This window comes from Monodon monoceros, unplaced genomic scaffold (genome assembly GCF_005190385.1).
Source record: "Monodon monoceros isolate NGI ecotype Baffin Bay Population unplaced genomic scaffold, NGI_Narwhal_1 Super_Scaffold_16, whole genome shotgun sequence".
In the NCBI taxonomy this organism is placed as follows: Eukaryota; Metazoa; Chordata; class Mammalia; order Artiodactyla; family Monodontidae; genus Monodon; species Monodon monoceros.
Genome location: NW_021703772.1, coordinates 39,129,761 through 39,155,511, shown reverse-complemented (window position 1 = coordinate 39,155,511; position 25,751 = coordinate 39,129,761). Strand labels below are relative to the sequence as shown.

General features: G+C 37.7%; 1 protein-coding gene across 1 annotated transcript in view; it reads right to left on the bottom strand.

Moving 5' to 3' along the window:
- Window positions 1-25,751, bottom strand: part of DNAH7 (dynein axonemal heavy chain 7) — a 245,609-nt gene that overhangs the window by 89,070 nt on the left and 130,788 nt on the right. Inside the window, exons 36-44 of the mRNA XM_029225556.1 lie at window positions 23,138-23,335; window positions 20,959-21,114; window positions 19,982-20,150; window positions 17,776-17,902; window positions 16,339-16,558; window positions 8,150-9,022; window positions 5,713-5,942; window positions 2,304-2,634; window positions 4-350 (exon numbers count right to left, since the gene is read on the bottom strand). Of these exons, the coding sequence (XP_029081389.1) occupies window positions 4-350; window positions 2,304-2,634; window positions 5,713-5,942; window positions 8,150-9,022; window positions 16,339-16,558; window positions 17,776-17,902; window positions 19,982-20,150; window positions 20,959-21,114; window positions 23,138-23,335 (2,651 nt within the window). The remainder of the gene's footprint in view (window positions 1-3; window positions 351-2,303; window positions 2,635-5,712; window positions 5,943-8,149; window positions 9,023-16,338; window positions 16,559-17,775; window positions 17,903-19,981; window positions 20,151-20,958; window positions 21,115-23,137; window positions 23,336-25,751) is intronic.

Here is a 25,751-nt window from a genome sequence, read left to right as displayed (position 1 = left end):
TACTTGTCATATGAATCCATTGCTATGACCCATTTGCACAGACCTTCGGCTGCTGTGGAAGCATTTCTAATCTTCTCTGGAACAAAATCTGGATTTGGAATATAATTTTTTCTTATGATGTTCATGTAAGCTGGAGGAATATTGTCCTTGTCATATTCATGAAGTGACTGTAGAAATCGAATGTCACCAAGAAGTCTTTTGGCGGGACCCCAGAAATCCTCAATTTTTTTCCCTGAACCCGTTGGGTCAGGGATTTTGTCAGCTTTGATGCCTTTCAAGATGCATACAGCTTCCATAACAAGCTTGACACCAGCAGGAGGACTCTTCATGGATTTTACCACTGTAATGTCCTTGAAATAATAACATGCTATTATTAAAAAAGAATTGTTTACATATGACTTGTAATCCATTCCTATTTTCAAACTAAGTCATAAGATAGAAACTCACCGTTCATTGGGTAGAAATGGTGAAAGTGATAGAATTGTGTCAAGAAGTGTTGAGAAGTTTATCCCAAAGGAAAAGTTACAGACAAAAAAGAGTAACGGGAAGATACCCTATATGAGATTACTTATGACATGAAATCTACTTCAAAGACACAAGAAAGAGAGTTTGGCTGTCACAAAGTAAGAGTTTTGTTGCTTCTGAAAAGCTATAAATGTCATAGATGCAAACAGAAAAACACAGAGATATTATACATATGAGTGTCTCCTATAAACCAACTATATATAGTTAGCTCTTGTAAACATTTTCCTTTATATTCCTCTATATCTTTTTCATATGTATACGCTATAAACCAGTGTATATGCTGTATTTTAACCAATGGAATCATAGTATACTTAACATACACGCTGTTTTAAAATCTGTTCTATTTCAATCACAATACATAGCGAACATCCGCTCATGCTAGTAAACATTTGCATCATTTTTAATGGCTGTATAGATAGCCTTCCAATGCATAGATAAGAACCATAACTCTCATACCCTATCTGTGCCTTTTTCTCTTTTTTACTATTACAGTTGCCGTATTGAATTAAAGTCTTAATGTCTTTTATTGTTTTAAAGCTTTTGACAAATACTGACAAACTGCCCTCCAGAAAGCAGAAGGGTGCCTGCTGCTTTACTACCTACACCCTTAGCAACACTGGTAGGCATTCTGACAGGCCAAAGAAATTTTATTTTGATCTGTATTTCTTTAAATAGAAATAAGGAATGATATGTTTATTGACACTTTGTATTCATATGTTTATTGACTATTTGTATTTCCTCCTTTGTGAATTAGTACTTCTTTATACCATTTACTATCTTATCTTAAAGCTTGTTATTGATTTGTAAGAGCTTTTCACATAGAAGCATATTAATATCTTGTTTACCATATAGTTGAAAAGTTTTTCCTCAGCGTTTCTAAAGTTCTGTCCATGGTGTTTATATCAAACAAAATGTGTTGGTTTTTAGGTACTAAAATTCAGTACTTTAAAATTTTTTTATTATTTATGAAAAATACAAAAGAGAGCATATACATTACGAACAATATTGCCTACTGTTTTATTGTTCCTGATTTCTTATACCAAAGAAATCCTAGGTTCTAGTTTACATTCCAAGATTATTAACATCTGACCTACATTTTCAACCATTTTTATAGTAATATAACTATTTATATTTAAATTTCAATCTGAAATCTATTTTGGAGTCAGGTGTGATGAAAGGATCTAACACTTTCTCCCTTACCTCACCCAAAAGTTTAGCCAAGATTCCCAACACTATTTATTTTTTAAAATTCATCTTTATCTTTCTTAATTGAAATGTTCACTTTCAAACCTTAATTTTTAATAAATTTCAAAGCTTAGACATGCTATTATAAAATATAACATTATAAGCCATATTATGTATCACAAAAAACAACTGACAAACATTGACATAACACTTTATCATATATACTGTAAGGTATATTCCAATTACAAGTGTCTAAATATGAAATAGGTGCACATAGCATCAAAATATGTACTTGGGTCTTATACCCCTGTTGATTAAAGTTGCTCTGCAAAGTTCCTGAAATAACAGTTGTTGTACGGTTGTTTAGAACATTTGGAAGCTTGCTTCTTTTTCAAAATTGTCTTAGTCATGCATGTACATTTCTTTTTTTCCAGGTGAATGAGGGAATCTTTTTGCCAATTTGAAAATGATTTCAATCGCATTAAATGTGGAGACTAATTTGGAAAGACAGACTAGATTGTAGCACACAATATTAAGTACTTTCTTAAGCTAGGATGATGTGTCTCCCAGCAAGCCTGTGGCTGTGCTCTTACCTGTGCAGTGAGAGTGTCAAGGGCAGCTAGAGCTGACTCTAATATGGGCAAGGCCCCTGCCAGGTCAGCATCACATTCATCTTTGATGGCTTTGGCAGCCATAGCTTGTTCATTTGCTATTGTTTCATCAGCTTTCACTATTTTTTCAGTTTTGGCAACTTCTACAGACTCCCTCTCAATGATCATCATCATTTCATCAACCTCTTTGCTAGCAACTTTTAATTGAGGATGTAGAGCCTCTAACTCGAATTGCATTGTGGCTACTTGAGATGCAGCAGAATCCAGTTTATCCAAACCCACTTCGTACCTCTTTTTCATTTTCATTACTTCACTGAAAGCAAAGATAAAACAAGGTTAGCTGTCAGGCTCTAGCTCCTCCTTCAAGGAAAAAAATTAAGTGTTCTTGAGCTTTTCAGGCTTGTTCAAGGCATAACTAAAGAAGTGGACCTACTGTATAGCACAGGGAACTATATTCAGTATCTTATAAATAACCTATAATGGAAGAGAATCTGAAAAGTTATAAATATATATAACCGAATCGCTTTGCTTAATACCTGAAACTGACACATTGCAAATCAGGCATACTTCAACTTTTAAAAAGTGGTTTGAAAGTTTTTCACATATATTAACAATTTTGTGAAAAATATAAACTCTAGAACTTTAGATTGTGTGCAATTAAAAGTAGACAGTATGTCTAGCAGTTTTTTGTATTTCCAGTACCTGACACAATATCTAGGCATATAACAAATTCAAAAGATAAATACACTAAGTATACGGCAAGGAACCTCCTTATCCCAAGATGAATGATGTGCCTCTACAATTAGTCACCTTGGGAAGTTTATTCCAACAACATTATTGTTCCTTAAAATCTTTTTATAATCAGTTATTTTAAATAGACTTCAGTGCCCAAAATATATTATTTTGAATGCTGCCAAATGTGGCATATAATTTTAAGGTGTGTTAAGTATCTTGAAATAGGAATTTTTAAATTTAAGATAAAAGTGGCCAATAGAGAATAAAGCTCAACACTTTTTTGGTGCAAAATTATTATAAGGTAATAACAATTGATTCAAAATAATGTTATATATATATATATATTTTTTTTTTTTTGGCGGTACGCGGGCCTGTCACTGTTGTGGCCTCTCCCGTTGCGGACCACAGGCTCCGGACGCGCAGGCTCAGCGGCCATGGCTCATAGGCCCAGCCGCTCCGCGGCATGTGGGATATTCCCAGACCGGGGCACGAACGCTTGTCCCCTGCATCGGCAGGTGGACTCTCAACCATTGTGCCACCAGGGAAGCCCAAAATAATGTAATATTTTAACATACTTTAAATTTTTATCTGCATTCATATGTGTTCTAGAGATAATTATACATTATGAGTAGAGAAAACGCTCCTTTATAATTTGTTTCATTTTAAATATTTGAGATGCCATAATGTCTCAAAGTAAAAGGTGACACATTTTAGAAATTCTCTTCAAAAAGTTGGTTGGAGTAGGTAACAAACCAACCTGATAATTGTCTAAAGGTGGAAGCGCACTCTTCAACTGAGTGCTTAACTGGCTTGAGCTGGAAAACTGAAAAGGCTGTCATAGGGGAAAAAAAACATTACAAGTCAGGACATGCTACACTTTTGGCATTTGTGATTCCCTCCGAGCAAAACTTGTTACAGCAATGGGAACTGAGGAGACTGGATAGAGGATACCATATTATCTGTGAGTTTGGTTTCAGTGGAACCTTTGTGGAGCAAGCACTGGAAAGGTCTCACTCCTGCCAACATGAAGCAGTTTCAGTGTGGTGGTTCATCCCACATGATGCTTTGCTGGCTAAAACACTGGTTCCTTGGCAGGGAACCTGATAACTTGCTTCGAGGTTACAGTACTACCTGGCTATAAGGAGATCTAAAGACTTTAGCTATTAAAGGAAGAATAACTACAGGGTGGGAATTCTAGTTGAGGTAAAGGAGAACATTTCTAAAAAGAGGAAAGTTGAAAGGCCAAGAAGAATATCTAAAAATGCCTAGAAAACTATTACTTTCAAACTTTCTCTAAGTTTGTATATCATGTTTATAATCTTTCTTCCAGTTAGGATGGCCTTAAATACTGTGAGCGTATAATCAAACAGAAAGATGAGTGATACCCCCAAATTAATCAGACTCCCCAAGTGGTTTTAATCTCCCTGGATGGGAAAATATGGGGGGAGAAAAGCAAGATTCCATTAGGTTAAAGATCCTAAGATCTACATGGAAAGAAATAATAAAATGACAGCCAAAGAAATAGCAAAATTCAGCTAAGTCGTGTAGCAGCCTTGGGTGGGACTTGCAGATTTCACTAGGTAGATGGGAAAAATACCATTGGTATGATTCAACACGGGGTATGTGCCATGATGAATAGGAAAGCTATGACACTCCTGCTGTGGGAGGCATTACAAAAGTCACTATAAATGCGGCTAAGGAGTTTCCCAGCAGTATCTAGGTAGCATCTTGGACAATACGAGAAAAGGTACTTCAAAATGCCTAAGATAGTGAGTTAGCCATAGGAAGATTTAGAATGAACTATAGTTAATATGCAAAAACTAAACTTATTATTTTTTTGTCAAGGAATCTGTGCACATTTGGTGTTTTAAGTATTTTTTTAATATTTAGAAGAATTTGGTCTATTAGATGAACAGATCAGCCTTGTACTCCAATATAATTTATGTAATTGATCAACAGAGCTAATTTGTGCTTTGAAGTAAAAAAACTCATTAAGTTTTTAGACAATAGTCAAACACTGAAAAGAACTTAAGGCTTACCATATGTATAAGTTTAACTTACTAGATTTTAGAAATTATTTAAGTACCTGGGAAAGTTTAGTTTGATAAATCAGACTTCAAGAGGGAAATAAAAATATTAAAAATTACAAATGCAATATAAAAAATTGCTTAAATTCATATAAGTTTATCGATGTTTGTATTGATGTTTTCAAATAAGAGTTTACTTAAAGAAGGAAAGCTGGTTATGTATATTGAGTGGCTGTCTCTGGGTTTCAGCTGTTCAATACCTAAAGAGAAGGTTTATTTATTATCTAATTACTTATTAAAGAAAAATTACTCCCTAGTGTTGTTTACCCAATAGCATTGTCAAAGTATCCTGGAGCCTTACCACAGCTCTGAGTGGCACACCTTCATTCCTTAAACAAATATGATTATGCATTTATCATGTGCTGGGCAATGCCTCTGCACAAAAGAATAAGCCCTGTTCCCTACCCTAAAAGTGTCTGTGGAGTAAATCATTTAATGATGTAACAAAACTCACAGTATATACATATATGAAATAAATCTCTACCACATCATTGCTATGTCATTTTTGTCCACACAAATGTTTTAAAAACCACCACAGCTTACTTTGAAATAAGAAATTTTGTTTTTACCTCCTTTTCTTTTCCAACAACAGTTTGAAGGTAGAAATTAATTCAAGATAAGAGGTAGGAGTCACATAATTGTATCTTTGAAGTTCAACATAGAAGGATGTCGATAAATCTACAGCAGAAGTGTGAAAGCTTTTACACAACTCAGTACAGCCATCTCGTATTTCCTCTGACACTTCGATGTCTTCCAAGAAGCGGGAGGCAACTGCCTGTAGTGCATCTTCAGGCCAGGACTGAATTTAAGATAAATGCTTTAGCACATGATCCAATTTACTGACAGGAGTTTGTTATTACTGCAGTCCTTCATGGATGGTGGAAACGCAGGGGAAAACATGAGGGATGGGGTGGGACAGACACTCATGAGGAACCCCCAAGTATTTGACCCCTTATGACAGGGAGCCAGTAACTAATGTGTATAATATTAACCCTTCATGGTTTGTTCAGGGGTTAGAGAAATTGGGCATGAGTATTGCAGGAGCAAGGAAGAGAAAAGGAACTAAATTTATAGAATGTCTATCTTTGTGTGAATTCTACTATTATTATCTTGTTTAATTCTCCCAACAATTCTGAGGTAAATGTTACTATCCTTTCCCCTAAACTCCAGAATCAGATCAACAACTACCTCTTTGATTTCTCTTATAACCATCTCAAACTCAACAAGTCTAAAACACGGTTCTTATCTCCCCCAAAATAGTTGCAGTCCTCCCCAACTTAGTCAACATCTCCACCATACACCCAGTTGCTCAAGCTAGTCATCCTTGATCCCTCTCCTCTTCCTCAATCCTACATCTATCCCAAAAGCAAATCCTATGGGCACCATCCCTAAATAGCTTCCAAATCTTTTCCATTCTTTCTATACCCACAACCATCATTGCAGTTCAACTCTCTGTTACCATCTTCCTGGAATTTTCCAACAGTGTCCTAACTGGTCTCCCTGCTTCTGAGCTCTATGCAGCTGCCAGAGTGATCTTATCAAAGGCAAATCAGCTCTTTTCACACTCTCAATTTACAATCCTTCAAAGACTTCCCAGCACATTCAAAATAAAATCCGGGGCTTCCCTGGTGGCGCAGTGGTTGAGAGTCCGCCTGCCGATGCAGAGGACACGGGTTCGTGCCCTGGTCTGGGAGGATCCCACATGACGCAGAGCGGCTGGGCCGTGAGCCATGGCCGCTGAGCCTGCGCGTCTGGAGCCTGTGCTCCGCAACGGGAGAGGCCACAACAGTGAGAGGCCCGCAAAAAAAATTAATAATAATAAAATAATATCCGAAGCCCAACTTGTAAACGTCTACCTGATCTGGCGCTTCCCACCTTTCTGACCTCAGCTCTACGACTTCCCCCTCAGTTACTGTGCCCCTGTCACCCTGATTTTCTCTCACGCCGTTCATTCCTTCTATGTAGCTCCTTGTCTTCACTAATTTATTCTCTTACCAGATCCTCTCAAAACTGGCACTTTTAGTCCTTCATCTTTCCTCGTAAAGGTCACTGATTCAGAAAACCTACATGCTACCCTGTATGATGAATTATTTTTCACTAATTTGCAAGTAAGTAAGCAAACTCAAGGAAAGCAGAAGCCTAGTCTATTTCATTTTCCTATTTACCTCCAGCTTTAGGATAAGACCTGCTATAAAGCAAGAGTTCAATAAATATATTTTTCGTGAAATAATTAATCTTAGCAGGAAATGGAGGAACAAAGGGGCTAGGTAAATTCCCCAAGGTCAAAAATTCTTATGTGTTAGATCTCACTTACAGGATCTCTGCCACAGCTTGCAAACTTCCTACCCCACCCCCTTGTCTGCTCTGCACTTCCTGATACTGAAATTTACCAGAAAAAGTGGTCTCTGGGGCTTTCTTCCTTTTGATGTCCTGTTGGGTTTGCTAATGGAAAGAGGCTGGAAAAAAAAAGAGGTAGAGGCATTTCTACCCCTCTTCCTTTCTAGCAGAAGCTGAGCTCTAGGTTTTGGGTTCCTGTTCCTATCAGACATTCCTATTTCCTCAGCTCCAAGTTCCAGTAACACTTCTTCCCCCCTATTCCCTTCTTTACCCAGCTGTAGTAACATCTTCTTGCTACACTCGACCAGTTCCTGCCTGAACATCCCTCTCAAGTTCCTTTAATCCTGCTTACACCTCTATGAACAGTCCCCTCATTCAACTTTCCTCAGTGAGGCCTTCCAGGGTGCTCTCTGCTCCCTGTCAGGAACCTGACTGATACACAACTTTATCCTAAAACTCTCTACAATAAATTGATGTCAATGACTGTATGCACTGGCAATAAGAAGTTATTCTATTATAATGATTTTTGAATTATAATTTCATAAAATACATTATTATTGATCAGAAAATTCTGCTAAGCTACAATTTGGTGGGGGGCTCTAAAATAAGTCATGCTCATGATGGAGATTCAATATTTCTAGAAGTCTATCTAAATTTACATGACAATACCTGAAACCAGTCAATGGTACAGCAGTTAACAAGAGCAGGGAACTTTCTAAGATGAATCCGAAATGCATCTCCAATGGGACTCATGGCAAGGACAACATGCAGTTGGTTGCGGCAGCGATCAATAAACATGTTGAAAAGAGCTATGGGGCTTCCATCAGTTTGTTTGGTTTTATCCCGTTGGCGATCTAAATGACGCATCTTATCACATATCTCCTGCTTCTCATCCAATGCAAAGAGATTCGGAACCTCCCCAGCATTTAGTAGATTGTTGACATCTTCTAGAAATGACTCCTTTTTAATCTGAGTATCTGTAAACAGGAAGACACCCTGCATCTCCCCTTCTGCACATTTCCTTAAGATCACTTTTAAGTCTTCATGCCACTCAGAATTATCATAGCCCTTGGAGATTTCAACCTGGAAAACTGAAGAATCAGCCATGTGGGCAGCTAATCTGGTGACAGACTGCCTTCCACTCCCTCCAACACCAACCAGAAGAGCATGGCTGCGAGGCTGCTTCAGGATCCTGGAAATTCGGCTGATGTGCTCTATGGCAAATCGGAATAAGACAAGGTTCAGGGTTTTTTTGCTCATATTGTTGTATTCTTCTAGGTGAGCTTCTACTATCACCCGGAGAGCATCTACATTTGCAACTTCTCTGTAGTTGGTATCCTCTCTCTTGGGATCATGGAAATCACAAAACATTAAGCTGTGTAGGTCATCTTCTTCCACCACTCCATCATTATCAAAATCCAAACTTTGAAAAAGCTCATGAAAATTTTCATGCATATAGTTTTTCAAGATTTCTTGAGTGTAGTTGATCAGCCAACTTCTGTCTGCATTATCCACAAGGCGATCGTAATACACTCTAAGCACCTGTATAATAATTAAAAAGCAGCTTTAAGAACTGACTCTTCTATTTTTTTAGTTTCATTTCTGTGCTCATCTCAAGTAATATAAAAGGTGCTGTCAAGAAATTTCTATGGGTTTTATTAAAAGCATATCCAAACGAGGACTGGTTCATAATAATATTCACTTTAAATATTAATTTTAACCATATATATTTGGAATAATACATAGTTACACTGTTATCAATAAATAAAGGTAAATTGGGGGAACTGAAGTAGATTAAAGATATGCAAAGACCATTAAAGACTACAGAAGGGAAAAAAGACTAGAGAAGGTAAGTGACTGCATTTGCTGCTCACTCAGATATAGATAACAGAGCTGGGCACTGGTATCTAGGGTTTTGCAACTCCCTTGAAGTGATCTTTTCCTTTTCTCAGCCAGATAATATCTTGAAAATTGTTGTCAAATCAATATATATATATATATTTTTTTTTAATAAAAGTACATTTTCTAGATAAAGAGGGAATGTCTTAGGTGGAGGGCAAATTTGTCTTATTTTTGTTGTAAGTAATTGCAGAGGGCAATCTACTAAAATAAATCTCTGCTTATCTGCACATGTTGTGGGACTGCAAAAAGTAGTTAATCAGGCTTGCTACATAAAATAACTATTTCCTCAGAGTGGTATGAATGTCCCTTGGTTGCAGTCTGTTTGGGACTGAACTATGTTCCCCCGCATATTCATATGTTGAAGTCCTAACCCCCTTAATGTGACTGTATTTGGAGAAAGGTCCATTAAGAAGGTAATTAAGGTTAAATGAGCTCATATGGGTGGAGTCCTAATCCTATCCACTGCTGTCCTTACAAGGAAAGGAAGCAACACCAGAGCTCTCACTCTTTCCCTGCAGACACACAGAAGAAAGGTCGTGTGAGGACATAGGGAGGCCCTCTGTGAGCCAGGAAGAGAGCCTTCACCAGAAATCCACACTGACGGCAACTTGATTTTGTATTTTTGGCCTCCAGAGGTGTGAGAAAATAAATTTCTGTTGTTTAAGCCACTCAGTCTGTGGTATTTTTGTTATGGCAGCACTAGTAGACTAATACACATGAAAATAAGTAATGCATATTTTTGTCAGCAAACTTTCTAACATTAAACCTGTCTGCATCAGCTTCTTCGCCTTATAAAATAGAAGTAGTAATACCTGCCTTACAAATCTCACAGATGCATGGCAAAAATGAAATGACAACAAATGTGAAAACAGTACAGAACTGAGAAATGTAATTATTACAAATTGTCTTGGAATCAGCCTAATTGTGTTCAAGAGTAATGATTTTATGATTTCTTTCCTTCTGCTAACTTTGGGGTTTTTAAGCTCAAAATGGATTAAAGACCTAAATGTAAGGCCAGAAACTATCAAACTCTTAGAGGAAAACATAGGCAGAACGCTCTATGACATAAATCACAGCAAGATCCTTTTTGACCCACCTCCTAGAGAAATGGAAATAAAAACAAAAATAAACAAATGGGACCTAATGAAACTTCAAAGCTTTTGCACAGCAAAGGAAACCATAATCAAGACCAAAAGACAACCCTCAGAATGGGAGAAAATATTTGCAAATGAAGCAACCGACAAAGGATTAATCTCCAAAATTTACAAGCAGCTCATGCAGCTCAATAACAAAAAAACAAACAACCCAATCCAGAAATGGGCAGAAGCCCTAAATAGACTTTTCTCCAAAGAAGATATACAGATTGCCAACAAACACATGAAAGAATGCTCAACATCATTAATCATTAGAGAAATGCAAATCAAAACTACAATGAGAAAGCAATAATACTCCAATAAAGGCTAAAAAAAAAAAAACTACAATGAGATATCATCTCACACCAGTCAGAATGGCCATCATCAAAAAATCTAGAAACAATAAATGCTGGAGAGGGTGTGGAGAAAAGGGAACACTCTTGCACTGCTGGTGGGAATGTGAATTGGTACAGCCACTGTGGAGAACAGTATGGAGGTTCCTTCAAAAACTACAAATAGAACTACCTAATATGACCCAGCAATTCCACTACTGGGCATATACCCTGAGAAAACCATAATTCAAAAAGAGTCATGTACTAAAATGTTCATTGCAGCTCTATTTACAATAGCCAGGAGATGGAAGCAACCATCGTCGGATGAATGGATAAAGAAGATGTGGCACATATATACAATGGAATATTACTCAGCCATAAAAAGAAAAGAAATTGAGTTATTTGTAGTGAGGTGGATGGACCTAGTCTGTCATACAGAGTGAAGTAAGTCAGAAAGAGAAAGACAAATATCGTATGCTAACACATATATATGGAAACTAAGAAAAAAAAATGTCATGAAGAACCTAGGGGTAAGACAGGAATAAAGACACAGACCTACTAGAGAATGGACTTGAGGATATGGGGAGGGGGAAGGGTAAGCTGGGACAAAGTGAGAGAGTGGCATGGACATATATACACTACCAAACGTCAAATAGATAGCTAGTGGGAAGCAGCCGCATAGCACAGGGAGATCAGGTTGGTGCTTTGTGACCACCTAGAGGGGTGGGATAGGGAGGGTGGGAGGGAGGGAGACGCAAGAGGGAAGAGATATGGGAACATATGTATATGTATAACCGATTCACTTTGTTATAAAGCAGAAACCAACACACCATTGTAAAGCAATTATACTCCAATAAAGATGTGAAAAAAAAATGAGTAATGATTTTAATGTTTTCACTGCTGTCTGGTTGACATAATAGTGTCATCCTTTTTTCTAACAGCAGTAGCTACACAAATGGTATGACTGAAGCCTCCCACATACTCCCCCCACCCCAGTTCAAAAGCTATTCCTCTATGGGACAATTGAGTTTCCCAACATATGACAATAGTCTCTTCCTCGGATTGAGATACTGAAGACCTCCTCCTTCTTATGAGAAAAAGGAAACTAAGACAACCTTACATATTGGGCATCAGTGTCTAAGCATGAATCAAGTATATTATTATCTAGCTGCAATTTAGCAAGAACCTAAGGCAGTGTTTCTCAGGGACTGTCAACACACATGAATCTAGGGCCCCACTCTGGACCTGCTGACTTAAAAGTTTTGAGGATGGCGACTGGGAAGATCTTTTTTTCTTTTTAAAAATTTCCTTACACGAGGTACACAAATCTTAAGTGTACACCTCCAGGAACTTTTACACATATTTACACCCAGGTGACCACCACCAAGATCAAGATATAGAGCATTCTCAATACCTTAGCAAGCTCCCTCACTCTCACTTCTGCTGATACCTGCCCTCCACTCTTCCGTACAGGGGACTATTATTCCATTGCCACCCCTTATATTTTTAAAAGTTGACACATAAAATTTTCCATTATAAATCTAAATCTTTGCAGGGGAAGTAATTTCTGGCATATTTATATTGTATTTGTGCTTTGAATTCATTTGCCTCAAAGTCTTGATTACAAATTGCTTTAATTGGTACATAATTTACACATCATAAAATTCACTCTTTTAAAGCATACGATTCAATGGTTTTTGTAGAATAGTCACATAGTTGTGCAGTCATCACCACCATCTAATTCTAGATCTTTCTCATCATCCCAAAAAGAAACCCTGTACCCATTAGCAGTCACTTATTATTATCCACACCCCATATGCTGCCACAGCCCCTGGCAACCAGTAATCTCCTTTCTGTCACTATGGATTTGCTTATTCTGGACATTTCATATAAATGGGAAAATATTATATGTGGCCTTCTGTGTCTAGCTTCTTTCACTTAGTGTAATGTTTTCTAGGTTTATCCATGTTGTAGCGTGTATCAGTATTTCTTTTTACGGCTGAATAGAGTTCCACTGTGTGTATATAAACACACACACACACACCACATTTTTTTGTCCATTCATCAGCTAATGTATATTTGAGTTGTTTCCACTTTTGGCTATTATGAATACTTCTGCTAACACTCATGTACAAGTTTTTGTGTATACCTATGTTTTCACTTCTCTTGGGTATATAGCTAGGAGTGGAATTTCTGGGTCATATGGTAACTCTATGTTTAACATTTCGAGGAACTACCAAACTGTTTTCCAAAGCAGCTGCACCATATAATATTCCCACAAGTTGTTTTTTTTTTAATTACAGCCATCCTATTGGGTGTTAGGGGTTACTTCACTGTGACCTTGATTTGTGTTTCCCTAATTACTAGTGACGTTAAACATTGTTTCATGTACCTATTGGCCATTTGTATATCGTCTTTGGAGAAATGTCTATTCAAATTCTCTCTCCACTTCTGAAATAGGTTATTCATCTTTCACTACTGCTTTGTAATCGTTCTTTATGTATTCTGGATATTAGACGCTCAGCGGATACATGATTTGCAAATATTTTCTTCCATTCTATGGGTTGTCTTTCCACTTTTTAGATAGTGTCTTTTGAAACATGAGTATTTTTAACTTTGATGAAACCCAATTTATCTATTTTTTCTTGGGTTGCTTGTGCTGAGTATCTATATTTAACAAGCAAACCAGATGTTAGGCACATTAACGATTGAGAGCAATGCAGAAACCAAAGGGAATGCAAAATAGTAAGCCAGTTTTATATCTCAAAAATCATTTAGTGAAATTATATTGGGTTGTCTAGTTTGGCAAAAGTGTGTGGAGAGGAAACAGTCACCTAAAGTTGTGAACTCTTTTTGAGTAAACAGAAATAAAGCGCAAGTTAAGAGCGTTAAGCTCAATCACTTTCTATTGTTTGAGATGGTGAGAACAATGTGCCTAGCACTGTGCTCAGCACTGTGGACAAATCCGTGAGGGAAAAATATCCTCTGCCCCCAGGAGCTGGCATGCCACCTGCAGGAGACGGACAACCAACATAACAAATGAACTGTGCAGCATGTTAGAAGGTGATACATGCTATGGAACTGCTATGGAAAGAAGAAGAATAGAGCAAGTCAAACAAGACTGGAACTGCTAGTGGGATGTGAGGCTGTAGCACTAATTAGGGTGGTCGTTGTGCCTCACAGAGAAGGAGAGATTTGATCAAAGGCAGTAGGGAGCCAGCCCAGAGGGTCAACACCTGGGGGGAGAGCATTCCAGGCAGAAAAAAGCCAGGAGGCCTGTGTTGTGGGTGGACGAAGGTGAGAGCAGGAGGTAACCTGAAAAAACTGGGGAAAGGTACACATACAAGGTCTTATGGACTGCTGGACTTTTATTCCAAATTCCTCCCCACAAAGTCAGGTGCCATTTCAAGGTTTTGAGCCAAGGACTTAAACTCATGACACTATATGAATATGAAGTAGTCACTAAAAATGAAGAGTTATTATATTATGAAGCTTATTAAATGCCCAAAGAGCTCAACAGCCATTGTCAAAACTCAGTAATCTGACATCTGAGGCAGGACAGGACCTGAAAAAGGCTAAAAAGTTTAACTGTGCATACCACAGATATACAACAGCAAATAGGAACTGCTCTCATGATTGGAAGAAAGCAAAGCATTATAATCCCCACATGACGAAGCATGTTATGGACAGTAAGATGCCTTCTTTCTTCCCTTTATGCACTCATTTGACAATATTTCTGGAGTGCTTGTCATGTATCAGGCATTGGGGAAAGCAGTGAATAAATAAAGCTGCTGCTCTCATAAAGCTTCTGTTCTAGTAGAGACAATAAGTAAGCAAAAATATAGACGGGGTCAAGTGACACTCAGTGTTATGAAGAATAAAGCGACACAAGGGATAGAGAGCTATAGCACGTAGAGATGGTCTAAGACGAGCCTCTATGGTAAGGTTATATTTGAGCTGAGATCTTAAGGAGGTAAACGGGCAAGCCGTGTGGATAATGGGTGGAGTGTCCTAGGTGGAAGGAATATCAAGGGCAAAGTTCCCGAGCTGGAGGATGCGAGATGCTTCCTAGAGGAAGATTTGGCCTGTGACCAAATGCTGTCTTAGGTAATGTGCTCCTTCAGTGAAGTCAATGACATCCTCCCCTCCCGCCACTCTCCCTCTATACCTTTCAGCACATTTCTGTCACCCACGTGGCCTACCAGGCTGACAGCCTGTGTTCATGTCCCAGAATATGGACCCCACTCAGGCAATTAAGTGACCTACAGTGGAATCTGCAGATCATACTTTTCCAAAGAGTCACTTTTAGGGACCTTGCTGTGGCCGAAATTTCTGAGTGGAATGGACCTTCACTTGGGCATATATTTGAATGTGTGAGGATATAGAAATTCAAACTGTAGATCTAAAAAGCCTACAAAGATCGAATTTGGTAAAGCCTTTCTGAAATTTATGTCTCTGTAACACATGGTTTTAACATAGCAGTACATTTCCATTTTCTAGATTTCCTAACTACATTAATTAAAATTAAAATAACCATATTAGTTATATATTAAAAAGAGAAAATTTTCCTCCCACTTTCCCATATTCTTTGCCTATTTAAAAAATATTAAACTTCTTTTTTTTTGGCTGCATTGGGTCTTCGTAGCTATGCGCGGGCTTTCTCTAGCTGGGGCGAGTGGGGGCTACTCTTGGTTGCGGTGCACGGTCTTATTGCGGTGATTTCTCTTGTTGCGGAGCATAGGCTCTAGGCATGCGGGCTTCAGTAGCTGCAGCACGCAGGCTCAGCAGTTGTGGCTCGTGGGCTCTAGAGCGCAGGCTCAGTAGTTGTGGCTCACGGGATTAGTTGATCCACAGCATGTGGGATCATCCTGAACCAGGGCTCGAACCCATGTACCCTGAATTGGCAGGCGGATTCTTAACCACTGTGCAACCAGGGAAGTCCCTGAACTATTATTTTTGATGCATTATTTTTTGTATTCTTTTTTCTTTCTCTCCTGCCCTTCCTCTACAAGTTTTTACAAGAAAATGTTCACCCATGTATCTCTTCCCAAAGAGAAATATATTTTTATATAGTTTCTATGTTCTCAAATCTAGTTTACTCTGTGGTTCTTTTGGCATCTAATATCACTACAAGTAAGTAATGAACATAAATACATTCACTTCTAATGAAAACAAAAGTGTTCCATCTCAAAATTATTTGAAGTCAAACTAACAAGGATTAAGTCACTTCAAGGAGACCAAGAATGATACCTACTTTGAAATAGCCTATAAATCAACAGAAATTCCTGAAAACGAGAGATAAGGCATCTTAAATGTCATAAAACATGTTAGCGAAAAGTATTTTTAGACATTATCTTGACCATTGGCCTTCAGAATGCCAAATAGTGGAATCCATTTATTTAAATTGCTGAATACTTCTTTTTACGCAGTTGTTGGCATGGTAAAATCTTTGTTTCCTGCATCATCATGTATCAGTAACATGGAGATTTACCTCATGAACCCAAAGACGTTTAATCACATCTTTGGTTTCTGCTGTTTCTGGTCTTGACAAACACACACCCTGAATGACACGGGAGAAATCTCGGAGGTTGAACAGGTAGTGAGATTTGGCTGGAGTAGGCAAGAGATTCTTCATTGCTTCTTTATACAGAGTCATCGTACCATTTACAATTTGTGTGGTCAAATCTAGAAAACTGTCTGGAAATTTATAACTTAAAAAAATTTTTTAAGTAAAAAGAAAGAAAAATGTTAGCAAATACAGAATTATGATACATAAATGATATTTAGTATGACTAGCATGAATTTTTTCTTACGATTAAATCAATTGATTTTGTTTACAAAATTACCATTTCTTGATATGATAATAGAATTTTTACTTCTTTTAAAGCTACTTTCCATTCATTATTTTATTTTATGTTCAAAGGAACTCCATGAGCAAGCAGGACGAATTTAATGAACTTAAGACTACTGACAGAAAAGCCAGCCAAGGAACCCATATTAAGTAACTTAAACCCAGAGTCCACTAAACGATGCTTCCTAACCTCTTTCACCCCCTGGCATTCTTAATTGCATAGAGATAGAATCCCTGAAGAACACTGGTGAAATGGGTATTTTCAGAGAAAGGGAAGGGAGAAAATAAAAACACAGAAAAAAAATAAAGAAAAGGGAACAAGAAAAGGAGAGTAAAAAGAAAGTAAAATGAACAATGAGCAAGAATTTTTTTTTAAGGGCAAAAGGAATAATTAGGGTAGAAAGGACATGGGGAAAGAACATCCATTTGAAAAAACTGGCTCTATTTCACTTCTGGCTTGACAAGGGGTCCTCCATCATCACTGGATAGGGCAAGGAATGACAATTTCCTGAGGAAGGTGTCCACATCAAGGAGCAAGATTTGCACTGCTCAGGTGCACTTGGCTCCCTGACCTCCAAGTATCTTGTGGAGAAGTGCTGAGTGTCCAGAGCTAGGGAGCAACATTTCCCCAGGGTACAGGCTCCAAGGTTATACTCAAACCTGGACATGGACACCCCTGGGGAACTCAAGAGTTTTACTACTGGGTGTCAAAGTCACAGGATAAACCTGGCAATCTTTCCAGCATTAATTGAACTATGTGGCAAAAATTCAAAATATTGACCATTCCAACATGGACATATTATACAGCGTGAGGCAAAATGTGTATGGATTTTTAGGTTAAAATCCAAGACTTCAGAAAAATAAAGGAAAAAGAGAAAGATACTGCAGTCCCTTTGTGTTATGTTCCCATACCTGGAGATGGGAGCAAAGGAGGGAAGCAATGTCACCTGTTATCTTCTTCCGTGTCTAAAGGTGCTTTCATGGAAAAGGTTGAGAAGCACTACTTGTACTGACATGTTCCCCAAAGATTTTACACCCCCCCCCAATGAAAAAATAAACACACCTTCAATTACCTACCAGGTTTTTAAATGCCAGGTTAAGATTCTAGAGAAGATTGTAAACATGGATTTATCACTAAACTCATTGATTGTTATAATATTGAAATGTCTCATGTATCGAGGAGTTATTGGATTTCGACCACCACCTAAATATTAAAAAGGATAACCCTTAACAGTGTTATTCGTATATACCAGAGCATTTTCTCTACACTTTACAGCATAAAACAACGTGCAAGATGGATAAATTCACAGCACACAGAGAAGGATAATTGATTATTTGGATAACCTTGACCTCAAAACAGTTTTCTCCTCAACCTCAAGGTGTTGTTTCCTAGTTCAATGATCTGAATAAGTTCAACTAATTAGATATAATCTTGGTCAAGTGTATTTACCAAAGGAAATTCGACCAGACAGAAAGAACCAATGGCCACCTTCTCCATGACTCATACATAGCCCAAAGCAGTAAACCATCAAACATTCTCATTACAATACAATATTAAGATACAATATTATGCAATGTTAATATTGTATGCAGTATTAACATAACCCTGGTGATTCTCACTGACCATACTTTAGGGTCCTTTCCACATGGCTGAAATTCAGCATGACCTTGGCATACAGCCTCATTCTTCCCCCACATCTTGAAATAAATTTCCCTAGGACTAGTCTATGTGGTTCACCTGGCCACTTCACTGGCTGCCTGTAATTGTAAAAACTGGGGGGTTATCTTATTTTCACAAAATACTGATTATATTTTCAAATATGAAGTTTTAGTAACAGACTTAGAATGTAACATCACTTTACAAAATTGATCGATATTATCATCTTTACATGTATAGACAAAATGCATTTTCTCTTTAAAGGGATTCTATCATGAAATCTTTGGTAAAGAAGTGGTGTTAAACGTGCATGATACCTTTATATTGCTTAAAAATATGTAAGTTCATGTCTTATGTTTGTTTTAAACCCGGTAAATCTGTCTTTTGCTTCTACCACTATTATACTGTGCTGATTCTGAAAACATGGATAATGTGTGAAAGCATGTAACTAGTTGCCTATAGATCAAAACAGTTATGTATCTCTATGTATTTAGACGCTTATAATAAACACTGATTTACCGGGCAAGCTTAAGGAGATGGTAAAAGGGCTGCAGAAGGAAAGGTCACAGATCATATACCCAGCTCTATCTTCAACCCTTCCTCCCAGAGAATGCTCAGAAATGGTGGTCTTTTTAGAAAATGGGGTCCAAGAGGAAAAGACACCTCATGGATTTAGCCTGCTCCTCTGTCCAGTCCTTGAGGAGGCCAGGAAAGTGGACACTTAGTACAAATGACTGCTGGGTAGTGGGGGAGAGGCAAAGTGGAGCTAAAGTCTGGGACCCAGGAGCAATAGAATTAAAAAAAAAAAAGAGTGGGGGGAGGGGGAAAGCATTCAAAGTGGCCCAGGGAGTGTACTGAGAGCAATTACTGACTCAGAGCAAACTGTCTGCATTGTAGGTCAGATAAAGGTCAGGTGGTTCAGAGGCAAATACCGGAGAGATTCCTTGAAGACATGGTACATCAAGAAGGGGAATTTTTAAAAATATAGGATACCAGCTTGAGTTCAGGAAAAGAACAGTTAAAAATGTCTAGTCAGTTGAGTCAAGCTGTTTCAGATATTCTAGAATAAAAAATTTCCCCTACATAGAGATCTCTTTGAGTTTACAAATTTCCCCTGAAAAGTATAAAGGATCTCTAAGAGTTAATTATTTTGGCCATCTCCTACTCAAATTCCCCCTCCACAGTCTGTCTAAATCCAGAGACTCACTAAAATGGGAATTGATTGGGGTAGGGGAAAGGTGTCTATTGAAGCAGGGATGTTTCGTACCGTTGAAACTTTAAGGAATGAAACAGAGGAAAATGAGCTTTCCCAGGGGGATCTGGGTTCTCAGGGGATCTGGGACCTCAGAATGCAGGAACAGGAAATGGAAAGCAAAGTCCCAAAAGGTGGAAGAAAAAGGATTTGGAAGAGCTGTTTGGTTTGATGAGAATGACTCCAAGCAAGTCAACCCACTCTGCAGTGCTGATCATTGTGGTCACTCTGTTAGGTCACAATGTACAGACATAGAAAATATATACACAAAACATTGTAACTCAAGTTATCCGATTTCTCTTTCTTTCTTTCTCCTGCCCTTTATATATAGCCAGAGTGATTTTCAATCTTAATCACAAACTCAGAAAACGTACCTGGAGGTCCCATAGCACACATGATTTGAATGTCCACTAGTTTAATCATAGAACAATCTTTTAGGTCATACCAATTCCAGTGATCTAACCATTGTCTAAGTAACTCGATAGGAGGTTGAGCCCCATACACCTCCCGAGCAGGCATATTGACATCATCTACAAAGACAACCTGACAATGAAAGGAGAAGAGGGATTAGAAGATATTAACATCTTAATATAGTGTCCTATGGTGCAAACAATGTTCAGGCAAAGAATCAGGTTATCTTCTTGTGGGGTACATATGTGAGAAATGATGGTTTCTTTTCACATCAGGAATATCCCTTAGCATCCATGTTACCAAGGAACAGGGAGACAGTCTTATTACTAACCTTTATAGTTAAGAGTTTAGAACTTATTAATCCTCTCATGCAACTTTTCTCAGTATTCCTTCTCTTTTTTCCTTGTACAACTTCAGTACATTAAAATAAATGAGGAAGGTGTGATTTTAAAATGATTATAACCTCTGAGTGATGACAGTAAGGTTGGGAAGTGTATTCTTTTTTTTTCCTTTTGCGGTACGCGGGCCTCTCACCGAGCCCGTGTCCCCTGCATCGGCAGGCGCACTCTCAACCACTGCACCACCAGGGAAGCCCGGGAAGTGTATTCTTGGTAGAGGAAAAGTCAATTGATAGCTTGGTTGTTTAAAGGCCAAGAGAGCAAGAAGCAAAGACTCCGATGAGTAAAAATGTTAATGAGAGAATTAGGAAGATAGGTAATTTCCCAGATGTATATTCTACTTCGAATTCAAAGGGCAAAGTTGCCTGATGCACATACAAATCTGAACACACTATTAAGAAAACTTAACCAAAATCTGTGATAAAAAAACTGTACAAAAAGACATCCAGTACCAGTATATCTGGCTTCCTCGTTCTGAATGTACCAATGCCCATGAATAGGACCATTGCTGTACTATACGTATAGAAACAGAGAGTAATTACCATTTTCTTGCCCAAAGGAGGTCCAAAAACTCCCTTTCTTCTTTTGTCCAGTTTTGACATGATAATATTCTGAGTTTGAGCTGCTGTAGTTTGTGCTGAGAAGTTAATCAGCAGAGGCTTGTATATATCTTTACTGAGTTGATTTAAAAGAAAATTCTGTATAACAGGAAATAATGAGCCATAGTTGCAATTATGTTTTGACATTTCAAAATAACCACTAAGCATCATTGTTGACACACCTGAATTTAATCTTAGAGTGTCATAATGTAAAAAGAGATGGAATCAACAGAAATAACAGTTACCAAGTCAATGGAGTGTGTCTATTTGTCCAGGCCTTCTGGACACGTGGCTCCTCTGATTTCTAAAACCACCATGCAGAGTACACATTCCTGCCTAACATGAAGTCATAGGGACTCAGGGGTTAAGAAACTTGGTTAAGGTCTCAGAGATGACACAAGAATTTAGACTGCCATTTGTCTCTCTCCAGATCAACGTTCTCTGTAATATAGCTCATTAGCTTTCCACTTTCATCAAGTTATCTGACTGTAAGTTAAGAAGCTTACATAGTATAATTTGTACTTTCAAAATGGAATTCACTGGAAAGCAGGTAAAATTACAATGATTCTTAACCAAGATGTTGTTTTCTACAAATCATCTTGTAGAATAATAATGGAATAGGAAAATATTTACAATACCTTAAGTAGAAAAAAGCAGATTACAAAATAAGATGCAAATTATGTTCCCCAATTTTGTGAAAAGTAATTCTTTTTGGCCTGGGCAGTTTATTACCTGGGCTGAATTGATGGGGGTACCAATGACAAAGGCTTTATTTTTCTCCACCCACTGCCTTGAAGCATGTCAAGTCTCCATTCCCTAACTCTTGATAATATCTTAGATAAATCCATTAGCTTTCTGTACACTTTGTTATTTTTTTAAAAAAATCCAGTCCAACTCAACACCTTGATTTAAAATCTCAGTCTAAACATCTTCCCTCCCCACTCCTGGATATTTCTTGATACATACAGCATTTAGTATGATAAAGGTGACATTTCAATCTGTTGGGAAAGAGATTATTCAATAAATAATACCAGGACAATTATTCTACTATATAACCAAATATATTCCAAAGGATTAAAGGACTGGATTAAAATATAAAATCAATAAAGAACTAGAAACAGGTACTGTCACAACTGGGAGAATGTGAATTGACTGGGAAACTGCAATGGGGGAGGGGCCACCGATAGCTCCTCCTCTCTCCTCCACCTCCCTTCCCTATCTTCTTTCTGCCCACGGTCAGGTAGCGGGCAGAGCTGGAGGAAGAGAGGCAAAATTCCCACTTCACTGGTGTCACTGTGGTTCTCTCTTGGCTAATGCTATCTTGCCTGCTGTCATGGCAAGCTTCCAAATGTTTGCTCTCTGAGAAGACCAGATGTGCAGGTTCCTTACTTACTCCCAAGGGACATTCACATTGCACAGTTCCCTGACCTAAGGGGACTAGTGGAATTCCCTCACTTCTGTGGGCAGTCATATGGAATGGACTCCCAGGAAGGCTCAAGTCCAGTTACCTTCCACACTGTCCAACTGACCTGGGGGAAACTTGCACTTACTTGCCATGTCAAAGGCTGGAGGTGCTACTCATTAATAGTTCCAGCCAGCTTTCTCCTTTCAGAAATCTGAAACTAGAGGCAAGAACTGATCTTTGATCAGTATGATGCCCTAAACACAAGGGAACAAAGATTTATAACGCTACTGAGATTTGGGGCATATCTGTTGCAGCAGCTAGCATTTTCTTACCTAACACACAATAGGTGTGATTCCAGAAATCATTAAAGAAAATCAGTCTTATTACCATGTAGTAATTGTTTACATATTTGATACTTTAAAAAATTAAATATCAACCAAAACACCCTTTTTAAGGGAGATAAAATTCTTCATCCTGTATAAGCTATTTTCACTAAAATAACCTTAAAATGGACAATAATTTAGTGATATAAAGTAGCATAATATCTTTAAACAACTTTCAAAAATAAATAGGCAACTACTCAAAAATTCTCTGTGGCTGCAACATTGAAATACGTAAGTATTTAAAAATCATTGCCTACCAGTTCAGGTAGTTTAAAAAATAATTTTCTTAGGACTATCATGCACATTTTAACATGTAGATTTCTACAATACTTACAATAATGTAAACACTCTTTCCAGTTCCTGTTGGTCCTACAAATATTGAAGGCTTTTGATGGGTGGTCAACAATTCCATTAGTGCAGAGTATCGAACTGTGTCCAGAGTTGGTACAATGATTTCATTAAACATCACATCCTTAGGAATTGGAGGAGCTTCTGCCAACTTCTTTACCCATGGTTCCCATTTTCCTATTCCCTGTTTACAACAAATAACCAAATAGTGAATGTCATGTTGTAAAATACTTTTAGATGGCACTCCTGTGCCATTGCAGAAAAGATGAAAGATCAAGACAACAATCCTTGATATTTATGCACTTGTTTTTATCCTTTAAAACTCTTCACTCTAATCTTTTTAAGTTAAATTTTGTGTTAAATTAAGGAGAAATTGGGCTTTTATATGAATAAAAATGAAATGGCAATGTTGTGATACTTTTGATGTCCTGAAACCACTGATTATGTCAACCCAAAGATCAGTTATTTTGGCCAATTGTTAGATTCTTTAATGGCATTGAGTAAACTGGTCTAATCAATGTGTTAAAGAGTACAGAATTTTATTCAATACCTGTTCACACAGAAACTGTTCACATAGAAAACTTTTCTACATAGAACATCAGCTGCATATTGTTTGACTTTTATAATGGTACTTACAACATCAGCTTTTTATTTCAAGCAAGATTTCTCTTTCTTTCTTACAAAAATTTTTACTGGGGTAGAGTTGATTTTGACTTTGTGTTAGTTTCTGCTGTACAGTAAAGTGAGTCAGTTATATATATACATATATCCACTCTTTCTTAGATTTTTTTCCCCATATAGGTCATTACAGAGTATTGAGTAGAGTTTCCTGTGCTATACAGTAGGTCCTTAACAGTTATCTATTTTATTTATAGTAGTGTCTCTTTTTAATTGTAGTAAAAAACACCTAAAATTTACCTTCAACCATTTTTATGTGTTAACTATATTCATGTTGGTGTGCAACAGATATCCAGAACAGACGAGATTTCTTAATATGAGATTATTACTATGAATTAACATTACACTGTATCTTTTCATCCAATTAGCTTATGAACTAAAATTTTAATTTGCTAAGGCAGTGTCTATAAAAAAAAATTTCAAAAATATCATGTTAACTCTCTCTCCTTAGACAAACACCACTGGCCTCTCCTTTCTTACAAAATCCAATTTAAGCTCCTGGCCTTTCGAAGCATATTAGAATTTAGACCCATTCTTCCTTCACACCTTCTTCATGTTCCCCAAAACCCAGCCTCACTGATGGGCCTACGGTTACCAAAATGCCCTGTGTCCCTGGACCTTGACATATAAGACTCTTCTGTCCTACAGTATACATGACACTCTTCTGAAGAGGTTAGGAACTCACAGAGGGCAGCACTGTGCTTTATTCATTTTTGTATCTTCTGGCAGTGCTGTGCACATAGCAGAGAATTTGAGGAGGCTGAATTTACATCAGTCTAAAAATAGTATTGCAAAGAAATTCCTAGAACTTTCTAAAACTGATGAAGAAATAATGCTCTTTCGATACTCTTGATAATCTTTTCTAACATGGATATTTTGCCACCTGTGGGGAAGGAAAAATTAAGAATCACAAAACCTAGAACAGAGAGTCATTTAGAGATTGTGTGATCCTGGGAAAAATCACAAAATATCTCTGAGCCTCACTCAGTTCCCTCAATGGTAAAGTTTGAAAAATAATCCTACCTTTACCATTTCACTGAGATGCTGGGAAACAAAATAGAAGTGATTGTGGAAAAGCTTAATAAACTGCAAAGTGCCCTGAAAATGCAGGGTATGGTTAGTCATTTGAAGTAAAATTAGCAAAGATATAAAGGTATCTTGTGGCTGGCAGGGTGAAGAGTCTCTTCTGAGGTGAGGTTGGCAATACATTGTCAAGAGCCATAAAATTTTTTAAAATGATACAGTAATTCCTTTTCTAGGAACCTATCTTAAAGAAATAATCAGATATGTATGCAATGACTTGTGCACAAGAATATTCACAAAAGCATTAAAACTAAAACAACAGAAACACTTCAATGTCCAAGACTACGAAACGCAATGGATCATGGTCCATCCAAATGGTAGATTATAGGGAGGTTTTAGAAAAATAAGTTTATTAAAGAAATATCAGTGAGACAGAGAGTTGTTTTCTTTATTAAGGGAGGAAGGAGGATATACAACTACCCAGTGAGGATATGGTGTGATCCCAACCTCACTTAAATCTGCATATATTTAAATAATATGTATACCAAAACTTTGTCCTCATTTACAGTACTTATGGGAGCTGTTACACAAAAACAAACAAGTGAACAAACACCACCCAGGTTGTATTGTCCAATCTGTTTGGGAAGGGCTGAATTCCTAACCACCCAGCGGCGGTCCTGCAGGACCTCTTAGCCTGTGATGTGCTAACATGCACCATGAACCTCCCAAAGGTGTGTCCTTGAGCAGTACTCGCCTGGTGCTGGACTGGATGTCCTAATGTGTGATTTTTTGCAATGAGTACAACTGGCCCAACAAGTATTATTATTTGTCTCATTTTATCAATGAGAAAAACAAGGTTCAGGGAGATTAAAGGACTAGTCCAAGGCTATATGGCAGAC